The following is a 20217-nucleotide window of genomic DNA, read 5'->3' as shown; positions in this document are numbered from 1 at the left end:
TTGATCTCACCACTGTTTTGTGCTGTACTTTTGGTTTTAACGTAAGATCCGTTGGTCGTAATCCGTACTTCACTGATGCAGTGTATATTATTGCAGCACTAACGTCAGAGAAAGGAATGCAATTAGTTATGTTCACTAAGCACAGGAAGAACATCTTTAGCAAGATTATTAACGGACCGGGCTGAACCCAGGTGGCGGAATCTGGCAGAATCTAACCTTAACACATAATATTTGGTCAATAAAGAGAAAACCATAAAAAGCACACAGTAATATCCTAATTTCATTTGTTTACTTGAGTTAGCCTAAATAACTGAAAAACTCTTTTTACAAAAACATTTGAATTTCTTTCAATCCAGATTTTCAGACAGATTAGAATCAGGCAGCATTTAAGGGGCCTTGGTTCCTTTTCAATAATTAGTTTGGAGCCCCATGGGCGTGTAATGTTGCCATTATGGCATCATTTTAGTTGCTGATAGTTAGAGGATTTTGTTTTTTGCTAAATTTGCAGCAAGTAAAATCTGCATTTTAATTTTCACACAATAATAACCAGTGTCCTCTTAACGAAGCAGTTCAGGGCCTCACAGAGAGGATGTGAGGACTCCATCTAGGAGTTTAGTATGCGACATATTTCAGGTCATTCCAGTTATAATAGGCCACAAACCCAATTAGTCAGGAATGTACTGATTGGGTTTCCTGCATTTTGATATCCTTCCCATTCATAGACATTATATAATGTCTATGTTCTTACCACCCTTTAGTTTTCTGGTGTTCTTCTCTTGCAGAAATAATGGTAGTTATCTCCAATTAAAAGCTACATTTTAGGTACACACTGTTGTATTCTTTGCACAAAAAACATTTCAGGATATTACAATATTAATTTACTTCAAAAACAGCAGTTTTGGTCATAATGAAAGCAGTAACACCAGGATGTTATTATCTAAATCTGAATGTCATAATATGAAATGCCATCACTCTCACCTCAGACATTTTGAGAAGCAGAGAAGTCGGAGCGTTTAGGAGAAAGTGCCGGCGCTCGTTGCTCTGAGGGAATGAAGTCTGTCTCACAGCGGCGGTATTTAAGCAGCCCGGTGCTGGACCTGTTCCAGCATATCTACTGGGAAGGTCTAATGATGCATCCTGCTGAATATGTTGTTTGGTTGGATATCGGTTTGGAGGAAACTCCCCTGTCAACAACTTTGAGCGTTGTTCAATAAAAGCAATTCTCAGTGCAACACTGCCAAAAAGGAAACGTTGAACAAGTATTCAAATCAAAATAATCTCATAGATCAGATCTCAAAAACTGTTAAAGGGAAAATTTGAAAACTCGAACTCACAACAGATTTTTACTTTGGAACAAAATAATAACAATTAATAATAATTGATAAATAATAAACATATTTCTGAAACTCTTGGAAGTTTCATTTCTGCTTTAATATTTCTTCCCTGCTGATGAAGGCTTTGCATGAACACAGCTGTGCTCCCACGGAGCCATCAAATGCAGGCGGCTCCTTCACTTCCACAAATTCAGGCAAAAACAAACAAGCTTTGAAATCTTAAAAGGGTGCAGATATTTTAAAAAAAAATACATAGAAATCCTGCAAGATGTGGTCTTTCACCAAGACTTGAATCCCTGAACCACATTTGTAGATTTAAAAAAATGAGCAAAGAGGGACCTAAATGATGCAGTTATTGTTACTTTTGAATAAAAACTATGGAAAAGCATTGTCACAACACTAATTTCAAACCAAACAAGGGGATGTTTGTATGATAAAGTTTTATCCAGTTGAGACTTCCTTCAGCTATTTTAAAAGCAGGAGGAAATTGTGGATGCAGAGAGCGCAGCTCAAGATAAGCCTCTTGTTCCGGATTCAAGTTATGTTTAAACAGTTTTTCTGTTACAAATGGATAATAAGTTACTTTTGGGCCATGTGTTTTTTTTTCTTACAGCAGAAAATCTTAGTGGAAGGCACAGGATAGTAACTGGTTTAGCAGGTTCTGCATATAAAGACAACCAGGCAGCCAGGTGTTGGATTCAGCAATTAAATGTTTCTTTTTTTAACGGCTGGAAAAGAAAAACTAAAATCTCGCCTACAGCTAATTTTTTTTTTATATAAATCTGAACAATTGTGAATTTAAAAAGATCAAGACTGTGGGACTTGTTTGAATTATGACACTTTTCTTCATGCGTCTCCATCTAAACTCATCTTTACATCCTGTAAACTCACTGCTACCTGTCCTTTTGACCTGAGCACCAACTAACCTCAGCATTTAGTTTGTTTTTTAAACATTTGCATTTTTGTCAGACTAGATCCTTTTCCCACCTCTCAGGGAGTGTCTTGTTTTGATACATTCATGCAATTGCACAATTAATTCAAATCATCCGTAAACAGGCTGCCGTCTGTCATTTTTGACTCATTTAGGTTATTATAATATTTGTGCACTTTCGGTTCTCAGGAAACGATGTCAGTGTACTCGCCTTGAATATTATGTCTTGTTTTAGGTAATTTCTGAGACGGTGTCTCATCAATATTTCATGATGGTTAACATAGTGACAGTAAAGATTCTTGATTTCTGTCCTTTTCCCCTCCATAAATAAACCTCCTCTCTGGTCTTCCTCCAGGCCTCCCGCCTGGCAGTTCCAGCCTCAGTGTCCTTCACCATCCCTCCAAAACCATCTCAGTCTGGCTTCTAACTCCAGAACTTCTAACATCAGCCGTCCCTCTAAAGAACTCATGCTTGATCCTCGTCTTTATCTCTGCTACCTCAACCTGCTGTCTCCTCAGCGCCATTGTCTCTAAACCAGAAAACATCGTTGGTTTCACCAACAAGTCCTGCAGCGGTGGGACCGAGTCGCTGTTTTGCAAGTCCCAATTCTTCATCCTCAAGTCCTGAGTCAGGTCTCACGTATGAACTACCAAGTCTGAGTCAGGTCCAGTCAAAACGGCTATTTCTCAAGTCACGTCCCAACACTGAAACTTCTCATTTCAAAAAAGTTGACTTTTTTCCGTCGTTGAGGACGTTTCTCTTCCTCTCCAGGAAGCTTTCTCAATTCAAAAAGTCTGCAGTAATGATGAGTACCAAGCTTTATACTACTGCCCTAACAAAGGCCTGTAATGGTTAGATAACATGCAGATTAAACAGAAACTGGTCCACTCCTTAGTAATGGGGAGTCGTTAAGGTCATTGCTGACCTGCAAATTAAACCAAAACTGGTCCAGTTAGTTTGCAGGCCAGTAATGTCGTCCAGTTTTGTTCAACTTTTTTGGAATGACCTGGATGACTGAGCATTTTTAAAGTAGTATTTATCTCAAAATGTGATGAAAGCAATGCAACTGACCTTACAAAACAGTAAAATTAAACTATAAAATTAAAGAATATTCCTTTGAACTGTATTTATTCAGTTCAATATTCATATTCCTACCTAAAGGAAATTACTCTTGGAGGATTTTTGTCCTTAGCTTTTCTTTTGCATTAAAAACAAAAAATCTGGTTAATTTGATTGGCTGTGCAGCAGCTCATGCAGAAATACTTACAGAGCGGGGAAAGAGAGACGGTCTGCGTTTGTTGATACAGATTGAGTCAAATTAATTAATGGTGCACACTTTTTAAATTATAGATGTCTTTATCTTTAGGGTAAAATATCAAGTTTTTTCAAGCAACATGTTCAAGTCCAGTTTAAGTCGTGAGTCATTGCTGTTAAAGTTCAAGTCACAAATCTGTGAACACTCTTTCAAGTCAAGTCTAAAGTCATCAGATCAATGATTGGAGAACTGCTGACTCGGGTCCCCAGCTCTCCTCTTTTCCATTCGTTCTTGCTGACACTCGTCACCCAACCCACCTGGCACCATCCTCCGCTTATTACAGCTGCTGTCACACGTCTGACTTTTGATTACGCACCAGCAGAAAACCTCATCGGTCCACATGCCTTTAAATCCAACGGTGGTGTTAACAAATAAAAAGCAAAATACATTTTCCGTCAGTCGATCATAAATAAGCGAAAGTCATAAGGTGTGTGATACAAAGCGTTTGAAGCTATCAGTTATTACAACAGCCATTCCTGAGCTCAGGTGTGTCAAAAAGTATTTTTAACAATCTCACTTGCGTCACGCGTTTGGTTTCACTTTACACTTTTGTTCTCAGCTTCATCTCCTGTTTGACAATCCAACGGACGGACGGACGGACGCCCCCCCCCCCCCCCCCCCCCCGGCGCTGTTGTCCACCCACTTCAAGAACATTTCTTAGAAAAAGCTCATTTAGAGGCTCAACGCTGAGATTGGCTCGTTACTTTTTTATGCACCATCCTGCTAACATGTAAAAGTGAAAAAATAAAACATGTAATTGCTTCTTAATAAAAACAGGGATAAATCTTTATTTAAATGAAACATGTTTTTTAAATGCAAAGTTCTGTCCTTACAAGCAGAGAGTACAATTTGTAGGCAACCTTTAAATGATAAAATGTGACAAAATTGAGCAGTTGAGTTTAAAAAGTGTCATCAAGGAGCAGTTTGATGGAGACTTTGTCTCCAAGTGCTTCGTTCTCCCTGTAAATGTACATGGTGTCGTTGCCAGAGCAGCTGGCGGGCCCACTTGACTCATTTTCCTGCTTTTCTCTGCCCTCCTCTGGCATCAGCTCGCTGTAGGAGTTGACGCAGACGTCGTGGTCCTGCAGGGACAGCGGGTATCGGAGCGAGGCTCTCTCGATTCGCACCGACCGCCGAACCGGGGTGAAGAAGCGGACCTCCCGCCCGTTCACCCTGACTGGTTTGCTCGGCTGACTTGGTGGACCGCTGAGAAAAAAAACAAAATGTAATTTAAACCATTTTATTGGATGAAATGTGTGTTCTTCACAAAAACATGAGCAGCCTGTCTCCCTTTATCAGATTTTCTATACTTTGGTTTCTTCATACCTTTAGGAGTTCATTTGGGTCACATTAGGTTAATTCCTGAATCTTCACTTAAGAAACGAGAGATTAGCCAATTTTACGTACATGTCTGAAGCAAACCTTTAAGACAGCAAACGTTAAATCATGGCTCACTACGAGCAGGATGGACATAAAACACTATTTTTTATTGTTAATTGTTCATTACAGCCATAAATATCAAATAAATAGCAGAAAATACAAGAAAATGTGTGTTTGGTTGATTATCTCTTCGTTTTAACAAACAAAATCTTATTCCCAGTGGTGACGCGGTAGAAATTATCGTGTTAAAAAAGTTGGGCGGCAAACATATTAACGAAAGTTGCAATATGTGCTAATATTAGTAAATGTGGCGATAATGATATAGCTTGCGATACGAACAGAAAAAAATTCAAGCGTTATTTTCTAAATCAATTGCTATACTTTAGGATCATAGCAAACATAGACCCCAGATAATGAGTAGTCTGTACAGCTACAAAAAAAACAAAAAAGATGCATCTATCCGACTTGTAACAATTTAGCTGTAGTTTCTTATCAACATTTCCACCTTTTTATCTTCTTAAACTTTTAATGTTGCATTAAACAACAAATGTCACCAAACATTAAGGGCACAAAGAGCCTGAATGTAGGATGCTTAGCTAACACTTATTGCTTTCCCTGATATTGTGATGATGATATTTTAGCGATTTCTGGTGCAGCCGTAGTTAAAAGCTTCTGGTATGACAGGGGACCAAAGTAAGAGCTGTGTTGTTGGTTTATTTGCCCTTTTCGGACATCACATCATTGAGTTGATCCAGACGTCATGGTTCTGGAAGGAGGACGGGAATCCTGGTCAGACTTGTGCTGCAGCCAACTTCCTGATTCACCGGCCAACTTGGCTGGTAGACGTAAAAATTAACCGGCAAGCATATTTTCTAAGTCTGACTGAATCCTGCTACATATCTCAACATTATCCTGCTACGTAATTAGCCTGGCTAAACGCTAGCTGTTAGCAAACGCACATTGAACGGAAATTGATTAATCGGATTTGGTATAATAAATTCTGAGATTTAATTTTTAAGCCTTGTCACCCAGCCCTAGAACATTGTTGTTAAGGAATATTGGGATAATACTGTTCTGATATTAATAAATGCATGTACTGCACCCTAGCTGTTATTCACAATCTCTCTTTTCTAGTGACTCTCCAAATCTTTCGAAGATGAGGACCCGGCTATGATGATATGAAGCCATTTAAGAAGTTAGATCAGCTCGATTTCTGAATTTGAAACTTTTAGACTTAACAAATAAGGAATAAAGTATGTTGGTCTAAATGGGGATTATTATTTATATTATTTATTATTATTTATTTTCTAAAACTAGCAATTTTAGTGCCATTTAGACAGTTTAATAATCACAAGTCTTCTTTAACCTAAACCTAAAGTTTGAAAAGTCAACATGTAATGTGGATAATTAAAGTTAAAGCATGTCATCTTAATACTATTGCATCTCTTAAGCCTTATTAGAAAATTGTCTTTTATAAAATGCAAGATGAAACGAGTCTTCCATCCTGAACTTTCTTTTTCCTGCGCTTATCCAGAGGTGGAAAGTGATAAAAGCAGTTCAGTCAATCTAAAAATGTTGCTCATCATGTCGCCTCGAACTTGTTCAGAACTGCTGCAGCTCATCTTTTAACTCACTCAGAGGAAAACATGCGTTTTATTTTCACCATCATTGCTTCCCGGCTGTTTTAGAATAGATTTTAACCTTTTAAAATACGGCCCTTAACGTTCTTGCGCACTGATTTATCCGAGCTATTGAGCAGTTCTATTTGCACCAGGTCCTTGAGGTCAGACAGGCAACATTTACTCACAGTTCCATGGACAAAAATACAAACAAGCTTTTTCTGTGGACACACCTCGACTCTGGAATCAGCTCCCACTCGATCTTCCACCTATCACTGAACGTAGCCCGTTTAAATCAAAGCTGAAGACTTTTCTAGTCAGGCAGGCTTCTAGTGCCTAAAAACTGTAGTGACACTTTCTGGTTTCATCTACCTTTTTTTATCCAGTTTATGTTTTTTTTCTCTCCGTTTTTGTTGTCATATTGATTATGTTAAGCATTTTGGTCACCATTATTGTGGGTGTGAAAATGGCTATACAAGTAAATAATTGATTGAAATATTGCTATTTGATAAAAAGAAATCACAAATATTTAAATGCCTCCACCTCATTAGATTAAATGTTTTCAGCGCTGACGTTAAATCATTTAGCTTTGGCAAGTTTTCATTAAGGCCACCCACATAATTAAGTGCTGCTGAAGACACAAATCAATTTGCGTATAATCTCACTAGAAATAACGGGAAAAGATTTGCTGGCGAGCATCGCTACAACAAAGGCAGGAAAACTAAAACTTGTTTGCCTTTTGGCTAATTCTGATTAAAGCTATAGCTGGTAATCACTTTGTTATACTGGGTAAAATCATCCTTCCATCCTGAAACTAGTAAATACATTATGTATTCAGAAAAAGTAAGTACTTTTTTTTTTTGGGATCTCTGTAAGAGCTGCACGCCTGTAAAAACTGACCAATCCCTGCCGCTCGGTCCGAAGGGCAGTGATTGGCCAGTTTTGGTCCTGCTCTCACCCTCCTCTGTCCCTCAACTTCCGTAAGCAGTCATAAGTAAAAGTAATGAACCCGTAAACATACCCGGGAGTGGCAGTGATCTTGTACTTGACTACGGATGAGTTCCCCCTCTCTCCATTAATAAGAACTTTGACGGGTTTAGGTGTCATCAGTGGGTTGTCGCCCTTGTCTGGAGACGTTTCCGTTGGTGGAAGGTCATCTTTCTGTGTTTCATTTGCTGGAGGAAGTAACAAGAACACAAGTTACAAAAGAACAAGTTAGAAAAGCTCCAACTGGGCGTGCTTTGGTGGCGCAGTGGTTAGCAGCTCAACCCATGACTGGAGGCCTAAAGGCCCATTCACACCTCCCGTAAAAGACGGATACCTGTGGAGTGTTTCATACGTTCTAACCGTCGATTTGGTCCGTATTTTGACACGAAAATTGGGATCTTACGATTACGGACGAAACGGATCAATACTTTGATAATAATTTAATGTCATAAAATCCAAGTGGACTGCAATTAGGGAGCGCTATGTGCGCGCTCATAGCAAAATAAATAATAAAAAAAGCGGCAATAGAGCAAACGGGATGTCTGCAGCAGGCCCTCCAATTTTAGCACTGCCACCTAGAGGAAATATTGGTTACTGCGCACCTCAACATAAAAGACGGACGGAGGTATGAAGGAGTCAACGGATAGAAGGTACGGACAGAACTACGGATGTGTAGGCCACACGTAGGGTATGAATGGACCTTAAGTCCTCCATGTGGCCGACGCAGGTTCAACTCCGCCTGTGGTCCTTTGCTGCATGTCCCCCCCCCCCCCCCCCCCCCCCCCCTCCTGTCAGCCCACTGTACAAAAAACAAGCCACTATTACCATGAAAACCTCAATTTTTCTTTAAAAAAAACTCTCCAATTAGGATCAGAGTCCTCCGTACCATTTACCAAGCTGGGTATTGCCCCCCCCCCCCCCAAGGCAGTCATGGCATGTAGTAAATTTTTAATAGTCTGTATGTATGTGAATAATTGTATTCAAATTAATTACTTTCTAACCGGCGGCAGATCACACCCTGAGCTATTTGTGCCTTAGCGTTGTCATTCTTTTATGCCGTTATAATTGGTGGCACAATTAAAACGGCAAGCCGTCTTTAAAATGCGAAAAGTTTTCTTCCCCTTTGCTAAGCACGCAATAATATCCACGTTTTTTTAAAACGCATCCAATTTTTTCAGATGGCAGCAATAAAAGCTCCAAGTCAGTCAAGAGTACTGAGCACTGCTGTGACGTCGGTGGAGTCTGTTCTGTCGGGTCAACATAGATTGTCGCGCATTAGAGCCGATCTAACAGCTAATTCCAACAGAACTTGGACCCCCCCCCCCCGTGTCGGACACGCCCATTCAGCAGGAAGAGCCAATCCAGTTGTGGTCGCCTCATTTCCAGCCGTCTAGATGTGGAAGCAGTGATGGTCTACTTTTGTGAAGAAGTAAATAAGAGAAAGATACTGAATTGCTAAATTATTTGTTTAAAAAAATGATTAATCTTACATTGCACATGGAGCTGCAGTCCAGGGCTGCCTTATAAACTCACCTTTTCTTCTGCTGATAACATGTTGGGCAAATGTTAGCATGTTTCTTCTTCGTTTTGCCACGACTCACTGTTTAACCAAAGTAATTCTTGTATGGACAAAACCTTACAGCAGAAGATGGGCTCCTGTCACTAAAACTTTGCACTCTGCCAACTATACTTTGAAATTAATTGGCAAGAGTTAAGAACTACAAAGTTTGCATGACAGGTTTATTAACCCTCTGGGATGCTGTCATGTTTCTCTGCAAAAGGGTGTTTTTGAAACCTGAGTCAGTCAAACCCTCGATTTGCTTTGTTGAAGATGACGCATCGTCTTTTACCCGTGTAAATCTGTGGTACTGTTGAAGAACTGCTCAGTTCAGTCTGTGCTGGTGAGAGCTTGATTTGCTGTGTGCGCTGTTGTGAACGGTCAAGTCTTCTCAGGGGAAAGGACTTTTTCTGTCAGTTTCACCGTTGTATTCACGGAGACTCCATTACCTCGGATTGCATCTTTCTTCTTCTTCAGAATGTCAAACACCACAGATCGCAGCTCGTCCACTGGCTGAGAAAGTAAAAAGTGGAAAAAACAAAAAGCACAAATAAAGATGAACTAGTGCTTCAACACCCAGATCAATGTAACGCCTTGTACCATTTTGATGATCCATTAAAAACTATTTAGTAACTATCGCTAGTTGCAAACGTTATGGATTCTTTTATTACTAAAACAACACCGTGCATCCGGCAGAGATGTGTGCGGTGACGGGCTCCACGCACGGTTGAAACATGGGAGTGTAACAACGACCGTCTCTTTCAAAATCACCATCTATAGGAATGTCTGATTATACCGTATGCTGCGCTCTCTTATCTGTTAAAACATATGAAATTAGCTCTACATTGTTAGCGTTTCGTCTTAGTGAAACCAAATGTAAAAAAGCGTGAAAAGCTTTTAAAACTCTCACAGTGTACCTCCAGTGTAACTCGGACGGCCTCCTCAAACATTGGCAATACGTCCAAGTTTCCCTCTTGCTCCATCAGGCGAGCTTGACAAATCCAGTATTTGGCAAACTTCCGAGAAATCGCTGGCAGTGATGAGAGGATATTCTTCACCTTGTCTGCAGGGCAGCCCTTAGGAAAGGGATCAAACATACAAAAACATACTCAGAGATGATTTAGTCATGTTGCCCAGAAGGTGGTAAACTCCATCTTTTAACGTGATTAACAAAACCGTCCTTCTTAACTTCATTTTCAAACCTTTTCAAAAACACAAAATTAACAGCAGTGAGGTAAAAAGTCGGAAGTAAAAACTGTAACGCTGCTTTTTAAAAGGTCCTTTTTCATACTTTTATTTTCATTAAGTTACAGGCATTTGGTCTGTTTTAACAGTTGTCTTGCAGGAATGTTCTGCTGCTTTTAACTTCAAACAGGGTGGACTGTTCTCCCAGAAAATTTGTTTATTGCCTTATCCAGAACTCAGCGGAAGACCCGAGGAGGCAGACTATGCGCTTACATCAATAATTCCTGGTGTAAAAATGCTAGAATAATAACAAGTTTTTACTCTCCGGACATCGAGATGCTAACGGTTAGCTGCAGACCGTTTTATCTGCCCAGAGAGTTCACTGTTGTTATCATCACAGCGGATTATGTTCCTCCCAGCGCTAATACAAAAGATGCCATGAGTGTTCTCTATCGGACTATCTCTGAGCTGCAATCTGCACACAGAGGGTTTTCATCATTGCTGGGGATTTTAACCAGGCAAATATGAAAACTGTTCTCCCTCATTTCTACCAACATGTGGTTTTTGCAACTCGGGGAGAAAACACTCTAGACTTAGTTAACACAAATATAAAAGGAGCATTCAGGGCAGCCCCCCCCCCCCCCCCCCCCCCCACCTGGGCTCGTCAGATCATCTCACTGTGATGCTAATTCCTGCATACAGGCCCCTGCTGATCAGAGCAAAACCTACAGCGAGGCAGGTGAGGGTGTGGACTGAGGGAGCAATGGAGGCGCTCCAGGACTGTTTTGAGTGCTCTGACTGGAACATGTTCAAAGCTGCAGCAACTTATGAGGACAAGATCAACATTGATGAGTACGCCATGACTGTGTCAGCCTACATCAACAAATGCATTGAGGACGTCAGCACCACCAAGACCATCATCACCCGAGCCAACCTACGACCCTGGATCACTGAGGAGGTCCGTCAAGCGCTAAAAGCGGAACTCAGCCTTCAAGTCTGGAGACAAGGAGGCACTGAGGACAGCGAGAGTCAACCTGAACCGTGCCATCAAGTTAGCAAAGCGGAACCCCACTGAGAAAATCCAGGAGCTTTTCCATGACGCCAGCAACACCAGGAGCATGTGGAAAGGCATCCGGGCGATCACTGAATACAAAACGCCCTCCCCCCCGGTGGGTGAATGCTGACTTCCTCAATGGACTAAATAACTTCTTTGGGAGGTTTGAGGCACTAAACAGAACTCCGTTTTGGGGACCGTGGAAATAATGCCACATTAGTTCCCTCACTTGCTTATTGTGCAAAGTCAACTTTAACCAAATCTGGTAGTTTTACAATATGCAACGACCGTTCCTGTATCTGTCCCACCTTTCAGCTTCAGAGCCTTAGTGTCATCCTGGACAGCCTCTCCTTCACTTTCCACATCATCACCTGGTCAACCTTCATCTCTGCAGCATCAAGTTCTTTCTTCACACTTTAGCCAAACTGGTTCACAGTCCACTTTACAGTTTGAGCTCCCTTCCCTCCCTGTCCTCCAGAAAACCTCCATAAACTGCAGCTAGTACAAAGACAGCAGCTTCATCATCACATCATCTACTTCACATCTGAACATTAACTCCACTGGCTCCGTCACATTCAGGATAAATTAATCCTGTGAACATACAAGGCCAACCACAACCTGGACAATTCAGGACAGACAACCAACACTATCACGTCATATATTTCAGTTTAACACAGATCGCACATTACAATAATCACTCTCTGCTTTGCCCGTTATTGCTCAACAATTAATTATCACAACTCATGAGTTTATAAAAAGACTTTATTTAACTTTTTTGAAGTTTAATAAAACTGTTAAATCCTAGCCCAGTGACCGGAGACCAGTCCAGGATGAAAGGCCCCCCCCCCCCCCCCCCCGTGTGACGTCGAGCTACGTTTCCCCATCAGATACAGCTTGACGTCACACCTGTAGGGAAAAGCCGGTATAGAAAATCGATGAAGGGATGTTCAATTTTTAAAAAGTTTAATAAAATTGCTCAAAGTTTATCAGAAAAAAACATAATTTGGTAATTAAAAAATGTTTAATTAGCAAAATGTTATTAATGTATTTCGTAAAGTTAAATATTGTTGAAGGTAATTTTGGCTGCAGTCTGTCTGCAGGTGTTTTAGGGTCTGAGTAAAATGAGTCCATAGATCCACAGACAGGAGACTTTTTCAGCGGTTTCTAGTACGACTTGCTTCTACAGTGAAGAACGAATAAAGTTGTTTAAGTCTAAGTTTTGTCACATTTACCACTCCATGGCTTCTGTAGTAGTTCTTAAAGCGCTTAACTGCGAGGTCAGTTGTAATACATTTAACGCACCGCTGTGTAAATTTCAGATACACAAGTATATAATACAGACAGTATATGTTCATATAACATGAATTAAAACAAAAAAAGGTGTATTGGCAGAAGCAATAAGCTTATAATGCCCACCCTGCAAAGAACATTTACATTGGACTAGAAAGCAAAAGAAAAAAGATAAAAGATGGCTACCGTTTATAATACATACCAATGTATGATTTTAGGAAAAGTTTGTTCCATACATCAACCCTAACAAAAGAAATACAATGTTGTTTTACATTTGTTCTTGCTTTTGGTTTTCTGAACATTTTATACCCTCTGAGATCATAAGCACTGTCCCTGATCGAAAACAGACCCTGAATGTGTGCTGGCAACAAATTATTTTTTAAATTTTAATGTTTTTAAATGTACAAAAAATTGGTTTGTATACTCTCTATAATCTGCTTTATTTACAATTCGAATAGCTTTCTTTTGAATTATGAACAATGGGTTTAAATTAGTTTTATTGGTGTTTCCCCACACAGTACATCTGGTAAGGCAAAACTAATGAACAGTACAAGAGATATAATGTTTTTTGATTTAAAAGGCCTTTAAATGTATATAACACTGCCAATGTTTTAGATAACTTTGATCTGATATAGTCAATATGTGGTTTCCAACTTAAACTATTTTGTATTGTTACCCCAAGAAATTCACTTACTCTTTCGATATCTGTGTCATTTATTTTCAATTTTGTGTGCACATTAATAGCACGATTTGTGAATATTATAAATTTAGTTTTCTTTAGATTTAAGGTTAATTTGTTTGAATCAAACCAACACTTTAATATATTTAATTCTTTTTCTATTGTCTCCAATAAGGTTTTTAAATCTTTACCAGAACTAAGGATATTAGTATAATCTGCAAATAATATAAAATTTAATATTTTTGAGACGAAACGTATATTAATAATATAAAGGATAAATAGTAAAGGACCCAACACTGACCCCTGCGTTAGACCAGTGGTCATTGTCAGTAACTGTGAATCAGTATTTTTAATGTGAACATATTGTGATCTATTCTCCAAATATATTATAATCCAAGAAAGAGCCACACCCCTAATTCCATATCTACAAAGTTTTTTAAGCAATAATTCATGATTAACAGTATCAAAAGCTTTAGTTAGGTCTAGGAACACTCCTACAGTGTATTGTTTATTATCAATGGCATCAGATATTCTTTCTACAAGATCAACAAGCGCCAGAGCAGTGGACCTATCAGGTCTAAACCCATATTGCTGTTCACAGAGAATGTTATGTTTTACAGTAAAATTATATAATCTTTTATGAAATATTTTTCCCAATATTTTTGAAAATTGGGATCAAAGGGATATCGGTCAGTAATTAGAAAAATCGTGCGTGTCCCCAGCCTTATAAATAGGAATAACCTTAGCAATCTTCATATTTTTTGGAAACCTGCCTGACTGCAAGGACTGGTTTAATGTGTGCAAGTGGTTTGGCAATATACTCAATGATTTATTTTAACACCGACATATCTAATCCATTCCAGTCTTCTGATTTTTTACTTTTAATTTTTTTAACAATTGTAACAATATCATTTTCAGTTGTACCCTGTAAAAATATAGTTTTATCTAAATTTGTTATATTACCTACAATATCATTGTCATCACAATTAGAATTCATCCCCTCTGCCAAGTGTGGCCCAATGTCAGCAAAGAATTGATTGAATTAATTTGCAATGTCATTAGATTGGCTGATTTTACACTTCTCTTTTGTTAAAAAGTAATTAGGAAAAATAAAACTGCTACCCTTTTTTAAATATTTGATTTATTTTCTTCCAGAATTTTGCTATAATAATTTCTTTTACTAGATCTCATAATGCTTATTAATTTATTATTTATTCTAAATCTTACACATTGGGGCTTTATCGGTATATAGTCACATTATATTGTGACTATATACCGATACCAGCAGCATCGCAGAACTATCATAATGCAGGTTTGCTTAATTTCTAAATCAATGGTAAATACTGCAGGGCAGAGCCTGACCCTCTGCAATGCATCGCAGTAAAGCGGCAGCTCGGCGTGATCGAAGACCAACCTTTATTGATTAAATTAACTGATCTACAACAACTTGAAGAGTCTGATGTCAGAACATTTACTCACGTCAATCAACTCTGTGTCACACCTGAGCTTCGGCAGGTTTAGCGTCCGCTTCAGTCAACACCAACATTCATACTGTATTCCCAGAGACATTACAGTCTTTTGCCATAGATTTATTTGTTTTTTTCTCCATTGAATCTTGGACCATTCTTCATTGTTTCGCTGGGAAATGCTAATAGCCGTTAGCCGCTACTTTGTTTTAACCCCTGCTGCGCATGCAAAGTACGTACTTCCGTTAAAAATCGTAAATAAACAAAAAAGGCTTTATTCACTAACAAACAGAGCAAAAACAAAGCATAAAACACCATAACAACAACTAACACACCAGCAGGACGAGATAACCTTTCATAAAAACTTTTTATGCAACCAGAGTGACGTATAAATAAAAAAAGTCAAATATCGTGGCTATGTACCTTTAAACAAACCAATACAAAGATGTAAGCGAGCTGCAAAGGGCAGACTTCCGCCCCTTTATATTATGAACTAGGGTTCATCACTAGACAACTGTGATTAGAAATTTCCAACTGTTTTTTTAAGGTTTATCAAATGGCTCAATGGTAGAATTAAGGTAACTTATAGGAAACCAGCCCAAAATGAATATCAGAATAAACAAAGTGCACGCCACACTCCTCTGTTTACCTGGGCGAGCAACTTAATGCAGTCGGCAAGGGACCTGTCCACTGCGAAGATGAGGGAATGGGCTTCATCTTCCACCTGCATGGAAGCCCAGAAAGGCTGAGGAACAGGCGCGCTACGTGGGGCTGCAGCTTCCACTTGCATCGGAGGACGTTTGTAGGAAATCCCCTTTGAGTCTCGCCATTCTTGGAGTTTTCTCCTGAGTGTCACACAGCAAAACAAACGCTAGCAAAATAACTACTTCCTTCCATTTTTTGTCCTTTTCCCAAACACCAGACAAATGCACACAAAGCAACAAACCAACGCTGTTATTTTATACCAAGCAAAGAAGGAAATTCTTACATTCTCTCCTCCTGGGCTGTGGTCATTTTCTTCCCCTCCGTCTGGGGAACAACTTTGGCCGTCGGTTTTGGTGTCTTCATGGCCGTGGCCCCACCTATGATGCTGATGGACCTGGAAGGCTGTGGTGCCGTCTGTGAAACCGCTGGAGCGACTGGACATTTTCTAGCCGCATGAACTGAAGGAACATTCCTAGTGGGTTTCTCTTTGTTGATTTGGGTCTCTTTACCGGTCTTTGTTGCTCCCACACCTTTACACGCGACAGTCCGCTTATTTGTCTCGACCGTTCTTGAAGTGCATTTGATTGACGTCTGTGAGGCTGTTGGAGCACCAGCTTTTAGAGACTGAGCGTTTTTCCTTCCTTCAGCTTCAGATCTCATCTTCACAGACCTGCTGGCAGGCTGTCCTGCAGCGGTCCTGCTGGTTAATACTCTCTGCTCTGGCTTTACAGTTCCAGCTTTGGATCTGGAAGGCACGGTTAACCGCAGACCACCTGATACCTGGCTCCTACCAGTTGGCTGAGTTCGTTTTTCAGGAAGGGGGTTAGGTCTAGACTTGATCTGAGCTTCCGTTTTGCTCCCAGCTCTTGAATCTGATGGAAGCACCAAAGCAGGCCTGTGAGAACCGGAGGCCGATGACACTCGGCTGGATTGCCCTTTCTTAGCAATAGAGGTGGTGGTGAGTGTTTGACGTTTTGCAGCAGGTAAATGTGACTTAATAGAGTTCCCATTCCTTGGTTGGATCACTGCAGGCACAAGCCCTGTTTTGGTTTTAACAAGTGGGCCAGTACTTAACCGAGAACTTCCCGTTTCCAATGGGCATAATGTAGCTCTATTTGAACTTGATTTGGGATCTGACTTGGCTCCGTCTGTACAACGTCCATTGGACTGCACCTTGCTTAGAGTTTGACTTCCTGTGTTAGGCGGCTTTTTTAAGGTGCTAACTAGAGCCGAGTTGGACCTGGAAGACAATGCAGTGTATGTTCTTCTGACCGGGGGTTTTTGATTAACTTTTGTCTGTGCCGACACTCTGCTTGATGATGACCATTTAGCATTTTGCTTTCCGTCTCTTACATTTACTTTGTCAGAGACACCAAACGCTCTTCTTCTGGGAGGATCCTGGCTGAACTGAGGCACCACCGTCCGACTCTTTGAAGCCTGCCATCTGAATCTGTCGGGTGGAGCTTTGTTTTCTTTCCCTGTCACAGCCTGGGGAAAGAAATCACTTAAGAAATTAGGTTTCAGCACTTGCTACATGCAATTCTTTGGCGAAGCACCTTTGTTTTGTAATGACATATTACAACAAAGCACTTGAGATTCATCAGTCCTTAAGAATGCTGTTTATAGACTGGGTAACTTTCATTTCATCATTCTAAAAAAATTGCCTTGAGTAAGTGAGAGCACGTACGCACAGACACGCCCTACCTTCAGAGACGTTTTAGTAGCCTTCTGATTCTGGCAGTCAGCATGGAGCGATGGTCTGAAGAGTAAAAGGTCCATTAAATTGCCTCTGGCATTTAAAAAAAGCAAAAAACAAAAAAACAGCAACATTTCTGCTATATATAGTTTTATTCTTACGTGGGATTTGGAGGTTTCAGCTTTCCTTTGGCTGCCAAGTACTCCATCAGTTTCTGTTTACGCAGCTCTGCAGCACAAAGTAAAAAAAAGCCTCATTGTTTACGTCATAATCTAAAATACAGCTGTAAACTTTATATTGATGCATCATTACTGACAGCCTTAAAATAACTGGACTCATCATCTAGTCACATGATGAACCATCTAGTTGTGACAGACAGAAACAAAATAAACAAATGATCCTAAAGGGCTGGGTCAGCACATTTAACATTTATCTCACAAATTGGTAAATCCTCCTGCCTGGTAATATTTTCTCATAATTTGGGGCATTCCTCATCAGTCTTAAGCTGTGAAGAAACTTGGTGACTGCCTGGCTTACTCATTTATGCAACTTTGACAATTTGATTTTTTTTTTACTGAAACCAGTGACAAAACAAAAAGATTTTTAGACTTTAATTTTTATAAACACAGCAGGTAAAATACGTTATAAAAAAACAACATTTCTCTGTTAAAATTCTTCTAATGCGACCATTGACATAACATTTACAACAGATATATGTAACAGTTTAAGTAATAAATCCACAAGGAACTTAGAACGATTTGCTCCTCAAAGGAAGTTTTGGGTAACAAAAACAGAATGAAAGATGGCTAGAACTGGGCAATATGATTGAAAAAATATAAAGTTTTTTTAAAAAGAGATAAAAATATTATATTGTTTATATTTAGGTTGTTTATATTGCATTATGTATTCCAGTAGGTCACTTTTCATATTTATCTACAGCTGTTTGCTAAAAAATATGTCTGTGAGACATTTGGGATAAACATTGTATATATGCATTCAGCCTAAAAATAGAGATAGTAGTTTTGGTCCATATCACCCAGCCCTACACGTGATGAGAAGTGAACACATTAAGGATCTGCAAAAAGTCACTGCAAGCTAAGAAACCAGCTGCCATCTGTCAGGATTCACAAAGCGTTTCTGCTGCTTCATGTAGATCAATATCAGCTTGTTTAACATTAATGGATGTCATATAAATAGGTTTCTCATAACCAAATTTAACGGTTCAACTGGTAAAAACCATGAGAAGTTCACATTTAAAAACAATCTATCAACAAAGCGGCATCTCTAAACTTCTACATACCGAGGTGTCCCTTTAAAGGCTTCTGACACAAGAGTCCAAAGAATAATTGAAGGAGTTGTTCAAGAGCCAAGAGAGATTAGGAGAAAAAAAGTTGAAGCAACAGGTACAGTTGTTCTAATGAAAACAACAATCTAAATTAGGCCACTGTTAGGACATTAATTGATAAGAATGTAAATCTTTAACACAAAGTTAAAAAAACACCTTAACTCGCAACTGAGAAAGTAAAAATGTAAATGAAAAGAACTGTGGATCAGATAAAGGTCCCCACAGAACCTTGTTTAGAAGTAACTGGTTTGGATCTAATATAATCCAAAGGTTCTTAAGAATGTTATAAACATTAATATTTTACCTGATCATTGTTCATTAAAATGATCAGGTAAAACTATTTGTTACAAAGTGTAGACTGGTCTTTTAAAATTCTTTAAAACATGGACTGTATTAAAGGTTTACTACATTTGTCTCAAGACGGATATATTCCACTGCTCTTTTGTCCGATCACAGTAAATAAGTCCCAATGTTGTCATTTTGGAGACAGACCTGACCTGATGGACCTGAATGTGTCCAGGACTCAATTAACATTTAGGTCAGACCAAAACTGAATTATTTAAATGTCAAAAGCATTATTACACGTTTTTCTTGCTTTCTTAACTTTCACAAACTGAATAAATTTTGCCACACGTCACCAAACTGTGGTTAAACAATGTGTAAAATAATCCAGACCGGGGTTTCACCTTCTTTTTACTGTGTATTTCAGAGGGTACTGATTCTGACGGCGATTAGGCGCAAAACCAACAATATAGTTAAGATAAGATAAGATATTAGATAGAACTTTATTGATCTCACAATGGAGAGATTTACTTGTGACATCGGCTCAAGTAGGAGGAAAAAGTGCATTAAGTATGTACAGTGCATCCAGATATATACAGTGGATGGGGAAACAAAATAAAATGAAGAAGAGATTTAAGGTGACTTATATACATTCAAGTGGTGGCAGGTAAAAGAAAAAACAATGCGGTATATGGTTTGTTAAATAAGTAAATAAAATAAGTGATACCTGAAATAGGTGAAGGCTCTTATAGTACAGGCTTATTGTACAGGGTATCAAATGAAGATGTGTAAATAAATAAACATGCTATGTGGAAATGTATTACTTACTAAATAATCTGGGTCTGGTTTGTCAAGTCTTAGCAATATGTTTTTTTAAACTGGAAACGATCTGAATAGATCGACAAACCGTTAAATCATCCTTTAATCAAGTGCACACTCGTAAGCGAACACTCAACTGCCCAACTCTGCTTATCACAGTTTTTTAATGACAGAAACGAGTTATTTCAATGCTAAATCTCAAAAGAGACATTTTTGTTCAACCTATAGTGCTTCCAAACAAGATCACAAACCAAAACAATAAGGTAACGTGTCGGCTACGTCCACTAGCTAGCCACCTACTAGCTAAAACAAGCCAGAACTGACAAACAGATTAGCCGTTAAAACAAACTAAACCTGCTAACCTTTTCTGGAAAGCAATGGTTCCGATGCACCTTCCTCCATTTCATTGATCTTTACTTTCTATTTTCAACTTTAACAAAACGTTATGAATGAATGTAGTTTAAGAAGCGCTGAAGTAGAGCAGAGTAAACAAGCTCGCACACATCCGCTTTTGAAACTACCGCGAGCGTTCCCCTGCTTCCCGCTGATTGGATAGTTTGAATTTAAAAAAA

The 20217-nt window shown here is 39.2% G+C and overlaps 1 protein-coding gene across 1 annotated transcript; it reads right to left on the bottom strand.

The window, feature by feature from the left end:
• Positions 1 to 4344: 4344 nt before the first annotated feature.
• ckap2l (cytoskeleton associated protein 2-like) lies at positions 4345 to 20180 on the bottom strand. Its single transcript, XM_012879823.3, has 9 exons — positions 20008 to 20180; positions 17361 to 17427; positions 17208 to 17262; positions 15787 to 16991; positions 15448 to 15643; positions 10042 to 10200; positions 9574 to 9637; positions 7601 to 7754; positions 4345 to 4786 (listed from the first exon to the last, which is right to left on the bottom strand). Exons 1-9 carry the CDS (start codon positions 20045 to 20047, stop codon positions 4480 to 4482), a joined length of 2247 nt encoding a protein of 748 aa, XP_012735277.2. The 5' UTR covers positions 20048 to 20180; the 3' UTR covers positions 4345 to 4479.
• Positions 20181 to 20217: the final 37 nt, after the last annotated feature.

This window comes from Fundulus heteroclitus, chromosome 12, assembly GCF_011125445.2.
Source record: "Fundulus heteroclitus isolate FHET01 chromosome 12, MU-UCD_Fhet_4.1, whole genome shotgun sequence".
Classification (NCBI taxonomy): Eukaryota; Metazoa; Chordata; class Actinopteri; order Cyprinodontiformes; family Fundulidae; genus Fundulus; species Fundulus heteroclitus.
The sequence above is the reverse complement of the archived record's forward strand: the minus strand, read 5'-3'. Positions and strand labels throughout refer to the sequence as shown.